The sequence below is a fragment of the Girardinichthys multiradiatus genome, chromosome 9, assembly GCF_021462225.1.
Source record: "Girardinichthys multiradiatus isolate DD_20200921_A chromosome 9, DD_fGirMul_XY1, whole genome shotgun sequence".
NCBI lineage: Eukaryota > Metazoa > Chordata > Actinopteri > Cyprinodontiformes > Goodeidae > Girardinichthys > Girardinichthys multiradiatus.
Window position 1 is genome coordinate 6811220 of NC_061802.1, and position 22589 is coordinate 6833808.

Below are 22589 nucleotides of genomic sequence, written 5' to 3' on the forward strand. Positions count from 1 at the left end.
GTGCCACCAAACACTACAAGGCACACAATGCATTGGGGCATGGCACTACCTTTGACCTCTTGTTCAAACAAAGCAGAGGGTCACTTCTCCTGTCAGTGCTGCAGTCAGTTTCCCGTCCAGAAAACAAACGAGGATTTGTTCTTCGTCCTAACCGCCCCTGCTGTTGTGCACACCCCCACAGTACTTGGGGGTGGGTTGAGGTGTGTGTCGCTGCCTGCACCAATCACACAGTGAACGTTTCCGCAGTGGTTAGCTCAACATTTCCACAGAGCATACTGTGCAAACCTTTTCTGCAACGCTGGAAACAGCTGCACTTCTGTGCTATGAGCAGATTCCTCATAAATATATCCTGAAATAATTCTTAATTTCTGACCAGAAATGAATACTTTCAGTTTAACAAATAAATCAACACCCACAGGGTCTGGTGCTCTCTGTAAAAAGTTTGCCTACTTCCCTGGCTTGCTCAGAGTTCAGCTAATCCCCCATGCGTGAGCCAAATACCATCTGTGTTTGTTCGGCAAAACAAAAGGGGCACTTGTTAATAACTTTCCATGTCTTTACTGGAGTACTGCCGAGGGTGGGGGGCAAAGCAGAGAACGAGGATGAGGAAACGGCAAGGCAGTCAAAACTCAGATCCAGAACTGTGCAGGGATGATGACATCATGAAAATCCCTTAGCTGGTTTCTGGGTGAGGGTTAGTTCATGGTTTATGACACCAAAATGTCCTAATGCTGTAAATGTCCATTCCACACAGGGATCCACTGAGAATTTCTTTCACAAACTCAGCAATTTGAGCCTGTAATCACCTACACTCATGAACAGATCAAAAAGGGAAAAAATCCAGCTTATATAATCTTTTGTAATATAGAAAATCAATGTCAAAATGTAACACACTGATCTACTGAAGGATGTATCTCTCAGGTCTTTCTGGATTTTTTCGCGTATTAAATAATGCAGAAATTAAGTGGTGTCTAAATCTTTTCCAGAATAAAATCTTCATCAAAGAAAGAAAAATGGAACGGCTCTTCCACTAATGCACAAAACTTCTATACGAAAGTATATATTGCTGATATTAATAGTAGATTACCACATAAAAAAAACAACACATGAAGAACATAAATAACTTCTTCTCTTTCCCACGTGTTGAAGATAATAATTCTTCATACTGAAATTTTAGTAATGGGATATGAAACAAAAGATTTGATTTGAAACAGTGTAGGTCTATGCTCTGAGCATGTGTTGCAAGCTTTGAGTTGAACTCTGACCCCACGGATAATCCCTTTCACTGCCAGCGCTTTTAAATTAGCCTTGTGACACGCCACTCCTCCTAGCTCGTCCACATACTGTTTACTTACTTATTAGCCTCTAGTCTTAGAGAGACTTTAAATTGGTTTTATGAACTTTGATTAGAATGTAATGCAAATTGTAAAGCTTCATGCCAGCTTTGGATCATAAAATTGGACTACTGTCAAACTAAACCCAATTTTAAACTATATTAAGCTTAAAGAACCAAAAAAGCCTTCAAATAAATATAGTAGAAAACACACAATAAAAAAAGATGATAACCCTTGATCATCACATCATGTATCAAACCACCACATCTCTTCAGGTCTATCAGCCACTGCAACTCGCATGGCAGAGCAAATTTAGGCAGCAAGCAAAAACCAACAATCCTCGATGGCGCAGGCCCTTTTTTCCAGCCCGTTCAACTGTTAACTGTGTTCTTTGCTCTGCCTTGCAACTGCATGTGGATCAAAGCGGCATGATGGGGCGATGCCTAAACGAGGCCTCTTTCTAAAACCAACAGCAGCTTCTACAATACGTACTGGTTTCCATGGCCTTCCTCCTTTTGTGATAGGAAAAGAAAGTCATGACTCAAGTCATTTTCTACAACGTTTTTAGCTCCCTTATCTGCTGAACTCTCAGAAACATTCCTCAATTCTTGGACACTTGAAAGAAATGTTTTTTCTGTCCAATTGGTTCTATTTTCCTTTATTTTAAAGTACCAAAAGAAGAACCAAATAAAGCCCATATTTACAGAAATTGAAATGGTAGTTGGAACTAGCTGCTTTTTGGACAACCACACAACTTCAGTGTGTGTTTGACAACATAAATTCTCTAACAGTGACCTGTGAGGAGACAGTCCATGACAAGTCCCAACCACAAACCTGATGGCGAAAGAAGGGCCTAAATGTACAGCCAGGTTTAATTTGTGTGTGTTTTTGTGGTTCCCTTCAGGCACTGATCTATATGTCGACTGCTGGAATGCTTTTATTACTAACACCACACACAAACACACTGCTAGACGTGTGTGGTGGTCATACCAGTTCAGACAGAATGCTTACTGATTGTGATCAATACTAAAGCCAGACTCCGACAGACTAAGGTCTCATTAGTTTTGTCTGTAGATGCACCACAACCTCTTTTGTCAATCACTACCTGCTGGTGCAGGTTTCAGCGGTTTCAAGTCAGTGGGTCTCTTTGTTCTTGTTACAGTTACACTCTGCTAAAACATCTAAGATATCCAGGGATTAAGGTGCTGATGTTCACTAAAAAAAACTCCCTGTATGTGCTTGAATAATCAATTCCTCTAATTAGCCAGGACCTGCGTGTTGTTGCTGCCTTGTTTTTTTTCGCACCAACTGATCACATTACCTGTGATGACATTGATGTCAGGATACATGTTTTCACACAGCTCCGCGCCTTGGCTGTCTCTCTCAAACGCCTCACGCAGCTCCTTTTTCACCGCTGCAGAGCCACACAGGCGATAGAGACCCACCACCTGGGATCACAAACACACAGAAACATATTTTACTCAAATATGCAAATCATAGCAAGGCAGACACTTTTACAGCCCTGCTGATGAGCTTTCATCAGTATTTCAACAATGAAACTTCTTCCTTTTCATTGCAAAATGACAAGGATTTTGATAAACTAATAAAGTTTACAAAAGAGTTTTAATAAACTGACTGATTTATCACTTTTACCTCTTCCTGTTTTGTCTTTAAAATCAAAAGTGTAGATAATTTAATTTGCTTCCACTGATTTTTTTTAAAGATTAAAAAATTAATCAGACTGGGTGTTTAAGAATATAAGGTGCCATAAGTTTAAAGTCTGAACAGTAAATTAGACCAATGGAACTCAGATGTGTCAGAATTACATTATAATGAGACTTGCCTGTGTTAAGCAGCCATCGCGACCAATGTTAGCATGTTAGAAGGTAATAATTTATGATTTAAGAGTCATCCATTTAAAGGCCCAGATACACAAGGTAATATGGCAATATGAATTGCAATAATCCACTTTGATATAATAACTGTGGGTTTTCATCCAGCTTTGGTCTTGGGCCCGCTCAGACTAGCAATTAGCTTTAGCCTCTGTGAGTAACTAATCTGTATTTGTACAAAATCAAACTGCTATGAGAGTTATTAACTAAAGGTTAGTTATTAGTTTATCATACCCTTTTAACAAACTCAGAAATAGTGAACTTGAAGCTTATAAAAGTTTGCTCACAGTAAATACAAGCTAATCATTTCAGAATTTCAGAATAAATGTAAATGCTAAACAGCAAACGTAACAGAATCACATCAAAAAGTGCCAGCGAGTCAGTAAAGTGACACAGTAATGTGAGGTACACAGTTACAACCCTCTAAAGTGAGCATTAAATTACACTGGGCCCCATGAGCTGTGACAAGCAGTTCAAGTTTCCATATCATCACACGGCAGTTCGTTAAAAACGTAAATGAGAGCCTTTCTGATAGCAAGTTAACAACATAAACATAAAAGGTTCTCAGAGGCCTGATAAAAGTGCCATATCTTTTTTAACTGTTGAAGCTGAACTCCTATAAAGACCCAGGTGACACCTTGCATTAAAAAAGAGGAGTTATGAACCATTTTTGTTTTTTTACCTAAGCCTCCAGACTGTGACCTAAAGGGACTTAAGACATCTGATAGCTGAAACCTGGCACAGGCGCTTTCCTTGTTATGCTGGGATTTAGGTCTGGCTGCAGACATACCATAATTTCTTCTACATGCGTCTGTCTGGTATGTGGCATAGCAGGCCAACTAGTGTGGTTGCCCTAGTAACATGTTAAGTCAGTGGGCTGTGAATGGCGGGTCAAGTCCAGTTGCACACACACACACTCAAACACACACTGCCAGTCTTTCCGGGCTCCAGCGTAGGAGCACTGCCATGTATATTTTTCCCCACAGAGCGACTGCTGCTGAGCTGCCCTCGCAAAACCCAGTAGCAATTTTCTAAACCTCACACGAGAGCGAGAGAGAAGGACAGATTAGGGATTTGGCTTTGTGTGCGAGTAAATAAAAGTCACTGGACACAATGAACAACAAGTCCATTCAGAAATAAAAAAAACATGGTGTCTCTCTTTGAGTGCAGGCAGAGAACAGCTGTTAGCAAAAACGAGGGCTTGTTCTTATGCTCTGCGGCTGCCAGGCAACACAACAGGCAGCACCGGCCAAGACCTATTTGTGGAATAAAGCAGGCACAATGACCTCCGAACAAAATGAGCTGAAAAGGAGAGTGGATGTCAATGATGTGGAGTCTTTTCCTGAATTGGGATCAGCTGTGAGATTTAACTAAACAGGGTTTTACATGTAACTACATGTAACTATGCAAATACTTTTACATAGTTTTTATTTTAGATATTTTATAAGAGATTTTCAGTTAAGTTTATGATCCTAAAACAACCCCTAAAAATTGAACTTCATATGGTCTTTCAACTTGAATAGCATCTATCTAACATTTTTGACACTTCACAAATATCGTTAATATTCAAAATAAAAAGTTAGCACTAAACCTTTGGGGACTCTTGTTAATTATTTGAAGAACTGACTTTTCATTTTCTAGCTGTACACATTGTTTCCTGTTAGTTAAATAACTACTTAACCCATTACGAACTGTCCCTCTTATCCCAAAATCCTGTAGTTTGGATAGTAATAAAGTGTGATCAATGGTGTCAAATGCTTTTCTTAAATTAATAAACATCCCCACTGTATATTGATTCCTTTCTATTGCCGCTGTAATTTCTTCATTTAATTCTAGTAATGCAAGGGATGTTGATTTATTTGGTCTAAAGCCATATTGGCTCTCACTCAATAATTTATTATTTTCAATAAAAATCAAACATCTGGAAAAACCATTTTTAAGCCCTTTAGAATTGTGCAACCAATAAATCTGCAACAACTGCATAATGAAGTCAACATAGACCCAAAACGTGGAGGAATGTTTCCGGTAACATTCATTTTTTTCCCCTAAACTTTGACTAACCAGGAAGTTTCTTGAAAGTAACATACATTTTTCAAAGGAGACCTGCTCAAGCAAGCAAACTGTTACATGTTACTAGTTAGAAGCTTAACATTTACATCAAAATATATAAGCAAGGTCCATCTTAAGACTACCAGTTGCACTTTTGAGTTCCACAAGTCTTTAAAAGAGCTACAAACTCTCCCAGAGAGATAAAACTATTGACATGTAGCATACTCTGAAGTTTATTCCATGACATAAGAATGCAGTTAAGATCAGAAAAAAATGTGGGTGGCCGAAAGAGAACCCAACATGAGGAGTGCAAATCGTAGTCAGTGTTTGTAGTTAAAAATGTGCATAAATAGGACAGTATATAGCTTTATACATAGAAAAATAACAGTCATTCAGTTGTCTTCCTAAGGTTAATGAGGTCCAAGAAACCCAATAATAAATACATTGCATGCATACAGTGTCACATTCTGTACACCCAATTTATTATTAAATGTAAAAAAAAAATAAAAACATTGTGTCACAGTCTAAACCGCAACGTATGGAGAAAGGAGTAAGCATACGCCACGGTAGCCAAAAATACAAAAAATGTATCCTGAACAAGTTAAAATAGGCCCCATTTCTTTAACAGAAGCACAACCTTTCACCTTTTTACTAAATACTTAATATGTACTCTGGGAAAACTCAAATATTTGTAGGGCCTTTCTCTCTCAGTAATGTTTCCTCCAAGGGTGGAAATACCAACATCCTCTGAGATGTGGGAATAATATCTGGATCACAACAGTAATTTTGTCTTATCAAAATTAGGGAACACGTTTAAGCCATGCAGTCATGGCTGCAGCAGAGGAAAGGCAATTTAAAGCTTGACAGCCTGACTCAGAATAGAGCTAACTAAAGTATGGTGTAATTTGCATGAAAGTGTATGTTAACTCCAGACATATTCTCCAATTATAAAAAGGGACAATAAAACAGGACCTAAAATGAACCTTGGGGGACTTAATGTAAAATCTTTCTACGCACAACACATCTCACAAGTCTTTGACAGAGATCAGACTTTCTAATCCATCCTAAATTGATCACTTTTACTGGCCACGGTAAAAGTTGCATTTTATTTATCAAAATGTTCTATATGAAGTCTCAAGTGTTCTGAAGTTGTATGAAAGAATCCCTCGCCACCCTCTGCCCTGCTCTGTCTATCAGATCATGTGGAGGGACATTGAGATGCTATCAAGACAGCCATGAGATGCAATCTTTCCTGCAAGTCCTGGATCTGCCCCAAAGCCTCCTCCCAACGAGACATGGCTACAAAAAACCTATAGGTGACCAGGAGGCATCCAAACCCCCTAAAATGGTGGAGTAAAAAGAGCTGTGACTCCTGAGCTTTTTACAAATACCTAAGGTACTAATCATTTTAGACACCCATAAAAAGGTTTTGTGGCTTTTGATAACCCTTGGGGTGGGACAATGTGTTCAACTTCTCTCTCCGTCAACATTTGTTTAGATTTGGGCACTGAAGGAACTTGGTTAGTGTTAAAATTAGATAATGGTTTGTTTTACATCACAGCCTCTCCTAAATCCTAACCATTCCTGACAAAGTCTGGTTAACAGAAACAAAACACCAGCATTTTTTCTCAGCCAACTGCAGCTGGATATGATGATTGAAAAGGGGATTGGAGCAATAAGTGCTGCAGGAGAACCGATGATTAACCAGTCAGCACCAAGAGCGAGGCTGACGCCAGTGTGAAGCAGTTATCAAGCTGTGTGGATGATTTGTTTGTCCCGGTAATTAAGGCGTATGCCTCAGCTTCTTACTTTAAAGAACCTTTAATGTTGTTCCTCACATGGTTTAATCATTTTTCAGCCACCTGCTTACAAGATCAAAGCAACTGATAGTATAATCTTTACTTATGGTTATCATTTAATATTGAATCTACAAAGGAAGTGAAAGAGCTCACTCAGACTCTTTGGTAATTGCACTCACACGTTTTCTAAATTTGTGCAGCTGTTTTCTAAGCATCCCAACATGTAAGTACAACCTTCTCAATTATATACATTATGCTGTGTATGTACTGGAAAGTGACTGGAAAAGCTTCTTCTAAACATGTCTTTTAGACATACATAACTCCGTTCTATGACACAGGCACCATCTGAAGTCTTTTCAAAGTACCCGCACTCAACCAATATCTTAAAAGCTCAGAAAAGCCTCGAGGACATATTTCAACAAGACTATAAGAAGAGAGAGGCTGTGTAAACGATGCAAGCAAACAAATTTTAGAGGGTAAAATCTGCCAAATTCCTCTGGAATGTGGAGTTGACCCCATGCCTAACCCCTGTCTGCTTGCCACACAGAAAACCCCTGAAGTTGATTTGAGACTGATAGCTCCTCTAATGAAGAAAAAGGCAAGAAAACAGGAAGACAGGGGAGAGATTAGAGGAAACGCTCGGAGCGACAGAAGACAAACATGTCAAACTCAGAAATCCACAGACAGGAGAGATAAAAATCACAGCACTGGGAGATAAAACAGTCATAAAAATAAAGAAAAGAAATCTGAGATGAGAGATTTATAAAGTAGTGGCAATGTTAGAATTGTAAAACGTTAAGTCGGTCCACATAAAAACAGAATTTATCTTTGTGGGACAGGAAACAAGTGCAACATACAAAGCACTTAATGATGTCCTAATAGTTGGATAGAAATTAGTACATTTAGTACAACTGAATAAGAGATACAGGACTTTCAAATAGTCTAGTCACATAAATAAAAATGTGTGCAAAAGCCTTAAAATATTTGTTATAATACACCCAAAGAGACCCAAAGAGGCGACTACTTGTTATGTGCCAATCACGGGTCCTCGCCTGATCTTGTCTGTCACAGTTTTCATTGTTTGAAACTTTTAATTATTGTGACCTGTAGATACTTATAGGTTTAGTTGAGAAGCTACTTTATTGATACTTTACATGAATCCAAAACTGGTTATCTTCTTTTAAACCGTGACAAGCATAAAATCGAAGCTATCCTTAACAAATAACATTTTAAGGAAGCGGTAATCAGTTAACGGACACTTTAAACTGAACTACACAACACTGGAGATCCCTGACTCATTACTGCAACCAGCTGTTCAAAGCAAGTAGAAAATATAACACCAGCTTTTCTGCAGGATGTAGTATACATTCACAAGATGAGAAAATAAACAATATCGTAAGAGGAAAAAGAGATGTGATTTTAACAACATTTCTAAGAAACCTTACATAATCTCTAGTCAGTGCAGAGTAATTCCTGCCTTTCTGTAAGTCCTGCAGTTTTCAACCAAAACCCCATCTGAGGTGGTCCTAAAGCTAAAATCAACTGTTAAATCACCCTTTTTTGAGTTTCCACATTCAAAATATTCCCAATTTTAAACAACGTTTCCATAATGCGTCATTTCAGTGTAGAATTATCCGGGAGAGGTTTAATGAGTTTTATTATTGTTTGTATTTTAGATTTTGAAGTAGAGATGATCAAACAACATTTAGTGTTTAATGAGGACACTTTAGTGAAACTAAATTATGGAGACAACCGGAAACTTAATTGGGCGGTTCATCAAGGTGAAAAATATCACAACATTTTAATATTTTCTCCATTCCTAATCATGATTTATGTTAGCTGCACTTTAAATCTGAATTTAAGAGTAAAACTAACCAAAACGGCTTTGTTAATATTATTCCCATTGTGCAGAAGATAAAAGCAGAAAATAATTTGATTGACAGACTCATTTGGGAGGCCTAATCTTTACCTACTGGATTTGTTCTACACCCCGCCTAAGAGCATCTCACTCTTTAGTCCATACAGATTCCAAAGAAAGAAACTAAATCTGGTTGTACGATACGCAAAAACACTCCCATCCCCTTTTGTCCCTGCCACATCAGTGTCTTAACGCTTCTGCCTTTCTCCTCTTTGAACAGTCATGTTGCCAAAAGCAGAAACTCTGTGACAATAAACGTGCTCCATTTCGATTCATTCAGCATTCAAACAGCATTACTGGCTGCAGGGCGAGCACTCATCACACAATGCTAAAAGCATAATGTGGATGTGTAGTTATTTCTCTAGCTACTCTTGTACTCCCTTGCACATTTCAAATGAAACATCATCTTTCATTCAAGAGGGGCTATTTATTATTTGACTGTGATCATCTTGGGAGTTTCAGGCAAAGTAATATATGCAGGTGGAGGGATTCATATAAGAAAACCTTCAAAGCAAACCAACCCAGAAAGAATCCTGACTAATGCCTGAACCACCTCAGCTGACTCCTTTTGATGTAGACGAACAGCATCAAAAGGAGTCAGAAAGAGGGGATGACAGAGCTCCTCAACCTTTCTCTAAGGCCACCCTTAGGAGGACACTCATTTCGACCACTTTGTATCAGGGATCTTGTTGTTTTAGTCATGATCCAGGGTTACATACACAGACCAGTAAATACAGAGCTTTGTTTTTTGGCTCAGCTCCTTCTTCTAGTCACCTAGACAAACCGGAGAAGTTCCTGCATTACTACAGACCGTTCACCAATTTATCTATCCATCTCTCACTCCATCCAACCATCGCTCATGAACAAGACACCAAGGTACTTAAACTCTTCTGCTTGAGGCAGATGTATCTAAAATCCCAGTCTTTGATGCCTCTAAATCTTTGCTGTGAAAATAATCAGACGCTTAATTACACAAAAGAGCCATTACATAAAAAACTTGAGATCAATTAAAAGCTACAGAATTGGTCACAATTAAAGAAAAAGTAGAAACATCCAATTTCAAAGTCAAGCTCCACACTGACCTGGCAGCCTCTCCTCTCGATCTCATTGATGCACTTCGATATGATCAGTGGCACCATCAGCCCGGTGTTCTCCCTCTCCACAACCCGCCACACCTCCACACCGAACACCTGCAGCTCCCTGTCTCCATCTGGCCCACCGTCCAGCGAGTTCTGCCACTGTTCCATCAGGCTCAGCTTGACGTAGATCAGCCCCCGCGGCTCCAGCTTCACTGCCAGCTGGTGGGTACGCGTCACTCTGAAGAGCGCGGGCAGCACCACTGTTCCGTGGCAGCAGACACGGTTCCGTTTTGGTGTGGGTTCCCAACTAAACACCACCAGCTTGAGGTGCTGGGCGTTCTCTAATTCAATGTTAAAGGTGTGATCCATATCCAGGAAGGATGTTCGACAGGTAAGAAGAGCGGTTCGTGCTTTATTAACTGAGTCAACCTGGATTGCACAGTAAACATCTCGTGAGTCAATGCGTGGAGGTTTGAGGTCCTCAGCACCATAAAAATGGAGATTCATCAGTCCAGAGATGTACTGGCTGCACTTCGGCTGATCTGTGAAGCTGTAATGACGAAAAGCATCAATGTCCAGCTCAGCGCCATTAAGTCTTGAACTTCCTCCCTCAGTCTCCTTGCCTTTCCCGCCCTTTCCCTCACCAGATCCATGTTTCCCAGATTTGGCAACCAGCTCTGGTGAGTCACCGTCACTGAGGTAGCCACCTTTGCTGGCCGACTTTGAGCTGCCATTACTTTTCTTCTTGTTGAAGCTGTGCTGTGTTGACACGCTGCTGTCTAGGTGGTAGCGTGAGATGACGTTACAGCTGGCCTGCCCGCCTCCAGATGGAGCTAATCGAGAAGGGCATGAATTATGGGTGACAGCCTCAGACCCACTACCGTTTGCCCGGGGAGAATAGGCCCTTGGCTCTAGCTGACTGTTTCCATTGCTACTTGTAGTGCTATTTTGGGTCCCTTTGACACTGAGTTTTCGGCTAAGTTCGGGGAGCTTCTTCATCTTCATGGAAATCTTCCTGACTGTGCGTGGGGACTTAATCTTGTCTGGGAAGGACCAATTGATGGAGCTGCTTTTCTTGGTTGGGTTTGGGCTGGAGGGAGGTGAGAAGCTAACAACAGTGGGCAGGTCCAGTCCATCTAAAATGGAAACAATAGAGCAAAATAAATTAAATACAATATTTAAATAAATAAATCCTTATTTAATGGATAAATAACTGTTTAAACCTTTTTTGCCACAAGACAATTCAGGGAAAACATCTACAAAGCAAATCAAAAAATGGCCACCCCATACAAAACCTTCCCAAATGAGTATGACCTCTGCTTTCTGTAGAGGATGTAATTTTCACCTGTGATTGCAAGTAATTAAACAATGTCAAGACACGACAGACAGGAAGTAGGATATAAAATCAAAGGAAAGGTATGCAGGACCCATAAATTACAGTCTCTCAGAAAGATGCTACACCTTTATGGCATATCATCATATAATTAGGCTTACATGCATCCCAGTAATCCAGTGGTAAACACAGTCTCTATGTAACATGTTATATAAACACCTCAACGCTCTAGTACAGTTAAAGTCTCCATATGCAAACCCAGACAGTGTCTAAGGAAATTAACAACTTCAAATGAAAAAGGTTGTAGAAAACAAGACATTTTTGTCAGTTCTTTTGACTTAAGAAACTAAAGATGCACCAAACAATTAGCTGGCGTCCGTAATTGGTGGACTTTAACCTTGACAGACCTCAATCAGTGATCAGCTGGTTGTAAATAAATTTTTCCAGTTAGTGTACAAACCATAAATAAGCGGTAACAGGCTGCACTGAAAATAAGATTCTTTGGTTTATTACAATTATTTGGTATATTAAATTTAAAAAAAATGAATAAAGCAGCCTAATGATTGTCCCAAACAATTACAGAAGTGTAATGCAAACAGAGTCAGAACAAAGTAAGATAGATTTGGGAAAGGAAACTATTAAAACTGCATTACTGTTGTAGTTCTAAATCAGAAAATTATAGAGGGCATGTGCGAAGTGGGATTCTAAATAATTGTTTTAATAATCTAAAGGATATCCAGTACACACAGATACACAACAAATAGTTTTTAAATTCCACCACCAAAGCAGTTTCAAAAATGTTTTTCTTCCAAGATGAGCAGAAATTGTCCATTAAGCAAAATATCCTCCGTAATAAATGTGGGCAGGGATTAGGAATACATTTCTAAAATGGGATTTTTGCCGGGGATGAAAGAACAGAGTGTGATATGAAGGCGAGCCAGGCGCTGCCTACATCACCAGCTCTAGTTTCAGAAGAGACCTGCTGTGCTATTCTGGGGAGCAGGCCTGGAGAGTAAAAAGACAGAGGTGCAACAGGATGTAGAGAGGGTAAGATGGGGAGCAGGAGTGGGGCAGGTTGTAGCCCTGCAGATCAGAGACAAAGGCGCTCCTTGTTAGGGACTCAGAGGTCTGAAGGGTCGACTGCAATGCTGGCAATCTGGCTAGTAAATGTACAAATGAACACGGCTTTTCTCTCAGATTCCTCATCAAACCCCCTTTTAGATGGGTGGAGTGGTGTTCGCCTGTCACAGCGCCCTGCCAGTAATCCAGACAGAGAGGCTCTGAGAATGGAGAGGGCGGAGGGCCCTGGAGGAGCAAATTTACCAAACAACATCTGGGGAGGGGTGCAGTACACAAAGAACTACAGTCAAGTAAAACAAGGGTTGTAGGAGGCAGAAGCAAACTATAAATGCAAACAGCAAACTCACATCAGACCTTTTTGTAGTAAACTTTTAAAGTAAGTTTTAAAAAGAACGTAAGCTTGCAAGAAGATTTGTTGTTTTTCATCACCTTATATTTCGCACATAATCAACCATTGTAGGTATTTTCCACTAATAAACCAAAGGAAAGAAATTTAAGAAACCGTGGATTACTGCTACAGTAGCTCAAAAAATGGTCAGGGTTATCCTAATCTCAATGCAAAAACACTACATCAGAACTAGGCAATTCTAGAATTCACTAACTTGAGGAGAAAAAGGATAAAACTTTGTAGTATAAATCATTAGATATAGTAAAAACAAAAATGTTAACTTTGACCAACTTGTATGCCATATAATAATGTGTAGTGTTGATAATTGTGAACTATTTTTGAATTCTAAAATGGTCTTTTGTGGAATAAGACAATAATTAATAGATCCGGAAATTAGATGGTGACCATATTACCCTGATTTCCAGCTTGATTGGCTGTGAAGCTTTTTCTTTTTTGTTTTTTGTTCGACCATTAAAAACACATTGAGAAGTACCCGGTTGACAACAACACTCTTCAGTGTAGACGTAGCTACTTAGTGATGAAGACCAACGTTGGCTAGTTTCAGTATCACAAGTCAGAGGAATCACAGAGATTTTAAAAGCTAAAAAGAAGAGATATGTTCGCAGTTTTTTCAGGCTGCAAGAAAGAACAAGATAACAGGAAGGCTGACAGCTAAGTCATTATGTTTTATTATATTAATCTCTGTCTGTTATAGGACATCTTGGATTTGGAAATCTTGGTAGCCCTTAAGAAATTTCAAACTAAAGGTAACCTAGAATATACACATGGAGAGAGATATTTTTGTAATGCTAGCCACACTTACAGCTAATTGCTAAAAAGGTTTGCTGAAGACAGTTCTGAACATAAACTCTGATTATTTTTTTTTCTTTGTTTTAAAATAACAGTAAACATGTTTTAGAGTTACAGAAGCATTAATTCGCCTTTCTCATTGGGGTAGATAATTGTAAAAAAAACCAATGACCAAACCTAAAGTTTTAATCCAAGTGAATTTTTGTGTAAATTGGTGCTTTTATTACACTTTTGTGCCAAAACAGAACAGATAACTGGACTTCAGCCAAGGGTAATTTAATTGAAGCATTTTTGTGAAAAAAACGTTTGGCGGCGCCCATTGGAATCTAGACTGGCAAAAAAAAAACACTGGTGTGGGTTATTTTTATTTAAGATTTAAGCAGCACTAGTTACCCTTTATTTTATTTATTTTTTATTCTTCGAAAGTAAGCAGACATGGGTGAAGAAAGGGGGAGACATGCACCACAGGTCTCTGGGGTTGGGAGTCGGGACTTGAACCCGGGACAGTTGTTTTGAGGACTTGAAGTCTTCATACATCTGCTGTGTGCTCTACCGCTACGCCATTGGCTGTTTACGAGATTTTAACCCTTGGGGGTCCATGGACATGTATACACGTCTTTTTTACATGTCTGATTGGGGAGGACATGGCAGCAAGACTCACCCGCCATGAGTCTCAGTTTCCATTCAGGTTTAAGGTCTGATTGTAAACTATACACCAGTCTTAAAATTGTGTCAATAGGCTAAGTAAAACTATAGTTAAATTAATTAAACCATATTTTTTCCAGAACATTGTCTTGTTTATTGCAATGAGAAATAGTAAAAACCGGCTAATCTGTGAACTGGATGTGTTTGCAAACATAAAACAACAACAACAACAACATGAGACCCCCTTTGCTTTTGGTGGAAATCTGACATATTCAACCAATAACAATGGACAGTATTTTGTTGCTAAAAGATGGAGGAAAGTTGTGCAAGTAACGGGACGAACAGAGTAACGCTGAGGAGTAATGCAAGAATGGAGTAGCAGGAAAAATGTAAAGATAGCAATATTGATGGTGGGTTTTGATATGGGATTAGTGACATTTAATTTGTAAGATGTATGTTGTTTTGTGGTTTTTATTTTGTATATAAAGGTTGATGTGAAGACTGAATGTACAGCAGGCAGCGCAGCTCCTTTTTGAGCTGAGAGATGAAGAGGGAGGCTTGCACCTGCAAGGTCCCACTCACCACTAGGTCAGACAGATCCGCTGATTATGTTCCTGTGGCCATTTCCACAGCCACAGATCCTACCCTAAATGCCACTAAAGGCAGACTGAAATGCAAACACTGCCTCCTGGACAAAAAAGGTCTCACATACCATGGACGTGCCAGGCCTGTGATGTGCCCCTCTGTTTAGTGGTGAACAGAAACTGTTTTTTGGAGTGGCACAAATAATGTGTGTCCGGTTGTGACCCGCTGAGGCTTTTGTAAATAACTGTAAATAGTTGTAAAAACACTGATAAACAAATTGCCAGCATTATAATTTATTCGTCACAAATATATATATTTTTAGCATTTTGTTTTGAGCCATTTGAGACGGCCGTTGCTCAGGTGGTATGAGTCAGTCCTGTAATGGGTGGGTTGCCGGTTCAAACTCCCACTATGTCCATTCAGTTGTTGTGTCCCTGGGCAAGACACTACACCCGACTTGCCTGCTGATGGTGGTCAGAGGGCTTGGTGGCGCCGATACTATGGCAGCCTCATTTCTGTCAGTCTGCCCCAGGGCAGCTGTGGCTACAATGTCAGTGTGTGCATGAATGAGTGAATGACTAATTATAGTGTACAACACTTTGGGGTCTCTGGGGACCTGATAAAGCACTATACAAGTTCAGGCCATTTACCATAATGTTTTGTAAGTAGTTTTGTTTAGTTGTACACAAACGAATGAGGAGTTGCCTTCATTTTCCTGGAAATAATATTATATAACTGTGTTTTTTGCGGTATTTGCACATAAGTTTTAGAAATTTACAGGGTGTATTTACTTTCTAGTTTATAAAAACAATTCGTACATGTTTGTGGGTTTCACTGTGAAAAAAGGAACTTTTTTCCACCTCAGATTTTATGTTTTTAAGTGACGTCAGGTCCCATGTGCATTTACGTAATGTCTAAATACAAAAAATAAGTGTAGATTCACACAGCTGAGGTTGTGCTGAATAAAATGATACCACATAAGGCAATAGTAATGGTTTGTGTAGGAAAATATAAAGGTAAAATCAAAATTAGTCAAAAACGACCATATATACCCTGGACCCCAGAGGGTTAATAACAGATACTTGAATGGTCATAACTGTCAGTCAGCTATATACTGCTAGAGCAAGCTGCTATATTTTTGTGTTGTGACTAGTTTCAAATCTTTCCAAAGGTAGTTCCCAGGATAACTCCCAGAGGAAAATTATTTCATTACGGATGACAAAGGAAAAAGATGTGAGTATTTTGACAAATATTACAGCTGCTTCTCCCTTTGTTCTTCTTTTTCGTGGATGTACTGAATTAAAGTAGTCTCTTCTGCAGACGTTCTATGTCTGACAAAGTTAATGCTTTCTTAAACTGTTAGTGATTTTGGCTCTGCACACGCACACACACAAAAGCTGGGTCCTTTGTAGCCTTTGGACTTGTGGAGGCTGCCAGTAGAGTAATGTGACACCTACAAGCTGAGGTTCAGGGGAGATAGTTTGACACTCAACCTTCAAGGGCTATGTTTCAGGGTCAAAAGCTCCACATTCCACTGAGTGTCACCTAAGCTGTGTAACCGTATCCAGCCCCAACATTTTTACATGCACTTGCAGTCCATACATTACTGTGACACAAAGAGAGAGAGTGTAAATAGGCATTTATAAAAAAGGAGCACACACAGGGCCCCTTGACCCTGCCACCCCCTCAGGCATCCGGCCGCTGACAACCTTTAACAAAGACCGGGAATTTATGACCCTGATTTTTCACCACGCTAGCCTTAGACAGGTGCAGGATGGAAGCGGGCACGTGAGTTACAAACTACTCATGTGTTTTTGTGTTATTGTATCACGAAACAAATTGCCCCAGCAGCCTATGCCAAAATAGTCAAATAATCTGAGCTGTTGTTTGATTAAATATTTGTGTGAGAAGAAGAAAATGAGCCTGAACAAATGTTGATAAGCCTTGAGGGGAGACAACAATCTGCTGCTCCTGATTGCACCAGTAAAACCACCCGTATTCACTTGCATGCCTGTTTTCGTACAAACATGTCAGCCAAAAGTGCGTGTTAAATGTAAAAACAAAAGACCAGGGTGTGTGCTGACAAAAATGGTGAGTGTAAATTAATGTTTTAATGGCATGCTCGCCCTCTAGTTTCTTCTCTCGGTGACTGGGATACAGCCTTAAGCAGCCTCCTCTTCACTTGGTTCTGGATATTTTGGTGCTGAACAATGTTTCAGAAGCTGCAGACCCCTGACTGTTGCACTGCAACAGTTATGAAAACACTGCTCATATAACCAAGCACGCAGTGCTTCTTGTTAGAACAACATGGCTCCCTGCCAAATCAATACTTATATGACTGAACTCTTGTACTACTGCAGAAATGTCTCTCCTGCTGTAACCCAATGGACTGAGTGGGTGCTAATAATGGTCAGGATGCAACAACAGAGTGAGAAACCTTGCTAGGTGATAAACATTTGCAATATAACGATGAATTGTAGACAAGCCCACATTTAATTACTTCCTCATCGCATTAAATTAATATTGCTGTCAGATGAATGCCAACATCTTATCTTGAGATAAAAGAGGGATAAGGTCACAATTAATATACAAATGTGGTATAGATGTCTTTCTATATCCTTTGAAGAAAATTTGGAAAAACTTTCTAAAACACATCCTGAAGAGCTTAGCAGTTCAGTGTCAGTTAATGCCTTCTACAAAGATAAAACCAGCCTACTAAGTGATAAAAGCATGACCCAAAGATTTTTAAAAGCAAACTAGAAAGGGAGACAAAAGAAGCATTCAACACTGGCCTAAAAGGACAAGCACTTTTCATCAGCAGCCAAACTGGAATTAATTTCTTGATATAAAATATCAGACTAAAGGTACCAGATTTTATTTATTAGATAAATGTCATAAAGTAAATTGAATAAGCCAAAATTGCCCACGTGCGGTGGTGGCGCAGGGATAAAGCGTGCAACAGATCAACAGAGGCTAATGTCCTTGACGCAGCCATTATGGGTTCGGGTCTCGGCCAGCTGCCCTTTGCTGCATGTCTTCCCCTCTCTCTCCACCCCATTTCACTAGTGCCAAAAAAATAATAATAATAATAATTTTGCACATGTGACAGAGCATGCAGCTTCTGTAAAACGGTTTTAATACTTAAAACCAATAAAGTGCATTCATAGTTTGTATTTCACTAGAGTTAAGTGTGGGTCTTCTTCACTAAATTATATTTTCCACTTATAGTTTCCACACTGAACAGTGTTTTTTTTTTCCATGTGATCAGGCAACATTAAACACTGATTGGAAAAACATGGCATTTTCGAGTCTGGTTCCCATTATGAGCTGATTTCTCAGTGTATCTCCACAGGCAACGTGATACTAAAGTGGTATCAATTAATAACACCTTGCTGATAGAATGCCTCTGAAATAACAGTTTTACCAAGAAAGTGCTAAAATGATCAGGTGTGATAGATTATTGACAAGGTTTTGATATCTTTTGGTTGTGGATGTGTTTTTTTAGGTGAATTAAGTAAAGGATGTTATTAAATCTCTCTCTCTCTTTCTCTCTCTCTGTCTCTCTCTCTCTCTCTCTCTCTCTCTCTGTCTCTCTCTCTCTCTCTCTCTCTCTATATATATATATATATATATATATATATATATGTATATCACTCTAAATCTGGAAAGATTATTTAACCTACCAAAGCAGAAATCATTAATTTGTTCCTCAGCAGCTCTGACAATGAAATGATGAACCAGTCCAAAAGAAAGGACAGTGAGCAACCTATGTGACCTGAACTTCACTTCTAACACTGAGTTGAGGGATCTGTTCTGGTTTTAAAGTGGTGCTTGCACAATGTTGCTGCTCAGGGCTTTTGACTTCCTCCAGACCCAAATGGTGCAATCATCAGCCAAGATTAGCTTACAGGATTGAACTCTGAGGTTGGTACTCTCTGTCTATGACTACAACAACCAAGGCCAAGTCTAGAACGCTGCAGCCAGTGAGACCAAAACAACTCCAGGAATAGTTCTGATTCAGTTTTGAGTGGAGGCCAAGTCAGATTCTCTTAAACGGACTCCAAAGGGAACAAGAGAAAGGAAACACACCAGTGAGTTCACCACCCCCAAAGTCCATCAATCATTATCGTCAGTACAAACAAAGCATTCAGATGGACAAAAAGTCACTCAATGGGCAGCACACAAGGAGTCTGTAGTGTATCCGGTAGGGGAAAAAGAAGCAACCAACCAGACAGAGAGTCATCCACATCTATACAGCTTCATTAATTCAGCAGACGTTGCTATTTATGCTCAAATGAGAGGCCTGTCAATTTTCTGGTCTTCCGGATGAAAGTGGATCCTTTATGAGCTCATTTTCATGTTTAACCAGAAACAGAAGGCTCAAAAGATGAGTTGAAATGACAGGAATTCAATGTTTTTTGCGGAAGTCAAATGCCGTGACTCCTATATGTTGGTACATACTAGTCAGCACATAAAAGAATATTAGCTACAATATCACATTATGAACATTTTAAGATATTATAGCAATAGTTAACCATGTTGGGTTCAATCAAAAGGGTCATATACCAGACCTCAGACTTATGGGGAAGGTTAGTTAAGGGAATTTGTTGAAATGTGTAACGAAGCCAAATGATGAGTCAACTGTGTCAAAGCAACTTATCCCGTCTGTGAGGGGCTGTAGGGATGATACTTTATTTGCCCTTTTTCCTCTGCCAGTAATGGAACACAAGATGGGACTCTGGCTGAAGTTTGGTCGATGCGGCCTCAGATGAAAGCCCAGGTAAATGGACAAGTCTGATTGGCAAAACTAGAGCTTAAAAACAAATCAGATGGCCTACAGCTGACGTAGGTTGTGACGCTTCGCCAGCTCTGATATCATGGACTGTTGAGGAGAAGCAGGACATTTTGGCAGATTTAATTAACCGAAGCCCTCCTTTCCTGAATCTTTGACTATCTCTGAAACTTTAGAATACCCCAGGATGAAATAATTATTCAGCCCCTAAAAATTAAGGTCATGGTGCTACTGAAAATATCGCAATTGGTCAATATTGGAATTGTTAGGTCAGACATCCAAGAAGACAAAAAACTAACCTTTCTACTAACATGTCTACAAGTCTGGTAATTCTTTATTTACATTCACTTCAACAAAAGATTTCCTTAAACTATTCATGCATTTTTTTCTTTAACAAGCTAAACTTTTTTGTGCTTTAAAGTTACTACATTTGAGAAACAGATGACTAAACCATGACGCAATATCTTAGTTTATGAGCTAAAACAAAGGAAGACAAGCTTTTACTTTTATTTGATAAATCAATCAGAAATATGATTTTTCTTTCCAAACGCTGTTTCAAAAATGTGCTGCAGCTCCCCTGATCCTTTCTTAAAGAGAGCAGACACTGACAGCTCATTGCAGCCTGCTGTGCTATTCGCTGCTGCCCTGTGCCCAGCATCCCCCCTGCACTACCCACCAGTTTAAAGAGGAGTGTCCCTCTGCAGTCAATACAAACTCTGTTAACAGCAACCGCAATGCCCACAGTAAACTTTGAAGGCCGAGGCCGTTTACAACTGAAGACAAAGGCACACAGTGAAGCAACGTGAACCTACTGTATCCACACCGCACAAACAAGCTGTGATGATTGTTGATCACACATAGCAGGGCACGCAGCTCCGTTTCTGTTGCAGTAAAGTGTGGGACGGCGTCACCAAATCCGCTGGAATCGACAAGTCAACATGCAGCAGGCAGTTCCGGAGCAGCAGGACTTAAGAGGAGGCGGGGATGACAACACTGCTACTCGCTCCTCTCATTTTCACAGCAACCAGTAAAACCACACCATCACAGACCTGCAACTGAATGCTGCTAGAAAACACAAAATTTACCACAAGCCATAAACGTAGCACATGTTTCTGAATGGTAGCACGCTAAAAGGAACAAATAAGATTATACAGTGCAGAGCAATAGCATTCATACCTCTTGAGCATTTTCACACCTCAATTTTATGTGATATGGCATAATTGTGAAGTGGAAGGAAAATGATCCATGGTTTTCAAATTTTTTTAAAAGGATGTCAGTGGTTGTGAATCCACCTCTCTGCAACTTAATCCTATTATAACAGCTTTTCTTCAAAGGCCTCAGAGGTCTATTAAAGAATATTACTCAATAAACAGCATCATGAAGAAAGAGTAGTAGAATAAAGTTGTGGAAAACTTATAACCAAGGTAATATTTCATGGTCACTGTTCAATCCCTAACCCAAAAACATACTCCACAACTGCAAACCTGCAAAGACATGTAAAGTCCACATAAAATGATAGGCCTGCAACAGATGGCATTAATCAGAGAAACAGCCAAGACATCCACAGTAACTCTGGATGCAAAGATGCACAGCTCAGGTGGGAGAACCTGTCAGAAGAACAGCTATTAGTTGCACTCTCCACAACTCTGGTCTTTATGAAAGATGAGCAAGAAAAAAGCTAGTGTTGAAAGAAAGCCAGTCTTACTTAAAGGTTTCTACAAGACTTGTAGGAGGCATATGGAGGAAGAAGCTATCATCAGATCAGCCTAAAGTTAAACATTTGGCTTAGATTCAGAACACTACATGTAGCAGAAAATTACCACTGCACATAACCCTGAACACACCATTCCTATGGTGAAACAAGGCAGTGGCAGCATACCTTGGATATTTTTTGCACAGATGCTCTTTACACTGTCTGTCTAAACTTAAGCTACTTTGCAAAAAATGAATGTGTGTTAAAATAATAATTCTGTCTGTGTAAAGCTGATAAAGTCCTACCCCAAATGACCTGCCTCTTTGATGATGAAATGAACCAGACATTTTTCAGATTTTTCTTTACAAAACATTTTTATATTCATGAAAGCAAGAAAATGTGTTGGTCCATCACATAGAATCCCAATAAAGGCCTTAAAGTGTGTGTATAATGTGACAAAAAGCAAAGAAGTTCAAGGGGTATGAATACCTTTTCTGAGAAAAGACCTTTCTGCTGTCATGTCTAGTAATCAAGCACCCTGTACAGTAAGCTTTACTTTTTACAGATATGAAAAAGGTTTAAGGTTGTAAACTACTTAAGGTTTTCCAAATAAAACACCAACATGATGCCTGAAAATGTCTTCTAGACCACAAAAGATATTCAGTCTATCAAAAGGTGTAATAACGAAAGCATCTTCTTGCTCTCTTGATATTCTACCTGCCTCTCTGTTCAAAAATGTTTTCCGCCATATCAGTCCCTGTGTGCTTTCGATAATTAACATTTCACTGGCCTCTGGTCAAGTACCCACTTACCTTAAGAACGCTGTCATTCACCCACTTTTAAAGAAACCCAAGCTTGACCCTTCTATTTTCAACAGTTATAGACCAATTTCAAAATTACCCTTTTTATCTAAGATTCTGGAAAAGGTTGTATCTATGCAGCTGATAGCCTTCATGGACAAACACAATATCCTTGACAAATATCAGTCTGGTTTTCGTAAGTTTCATTCCACAGAAACAGCTCTTGTTAGAGTTTCTAGCGATATCTTGTTGCGTAGTGATGCAGGAGAGTGTTCTGCTGTGCTGATGTTGGACCTTACTTCTGCCTTCGATACTGTTGACCATCATATCTTGCTCGATAGGCTGAGACATTGGGTGGGTGTATCTGGTTCTGCTTTAGAGTTGTTCACTTC

General features: G+C 39.5%; 1 protein-coding gene across 2 annotated transcripts in view; it reads right to left on the minus strand.

Annotated features, from left to right (window-relative positions):
* The window catches only part of syde2 (synapse defective 1, Rho GTPase, homolog 2 (C. elegans)), a 54250-nt gene that overhangs the window by 16920 nt on the left and 14741 nt on the right, over nucleotides 1-22589 (minus strand). For both annotated transcript variants that reach the window (XM_047375033.1, XM_047375031.1), the window contains exons 4-5: nucleotides 10075-11207; nucleotides 2656-2782 (exon numbers count right to left, since the gene is read on the minus strand). In XM_047375033.1, coding sequence (XP_047230989.1) covers nucleotides 2656-2782; nucleotides 10075-11207 — 1260 coding nt within the window. The remainder of the gene's footprint in view (nucleotides 1-2655; nucleotides 2783-10074; nucleotides 11208-22589) is intronic.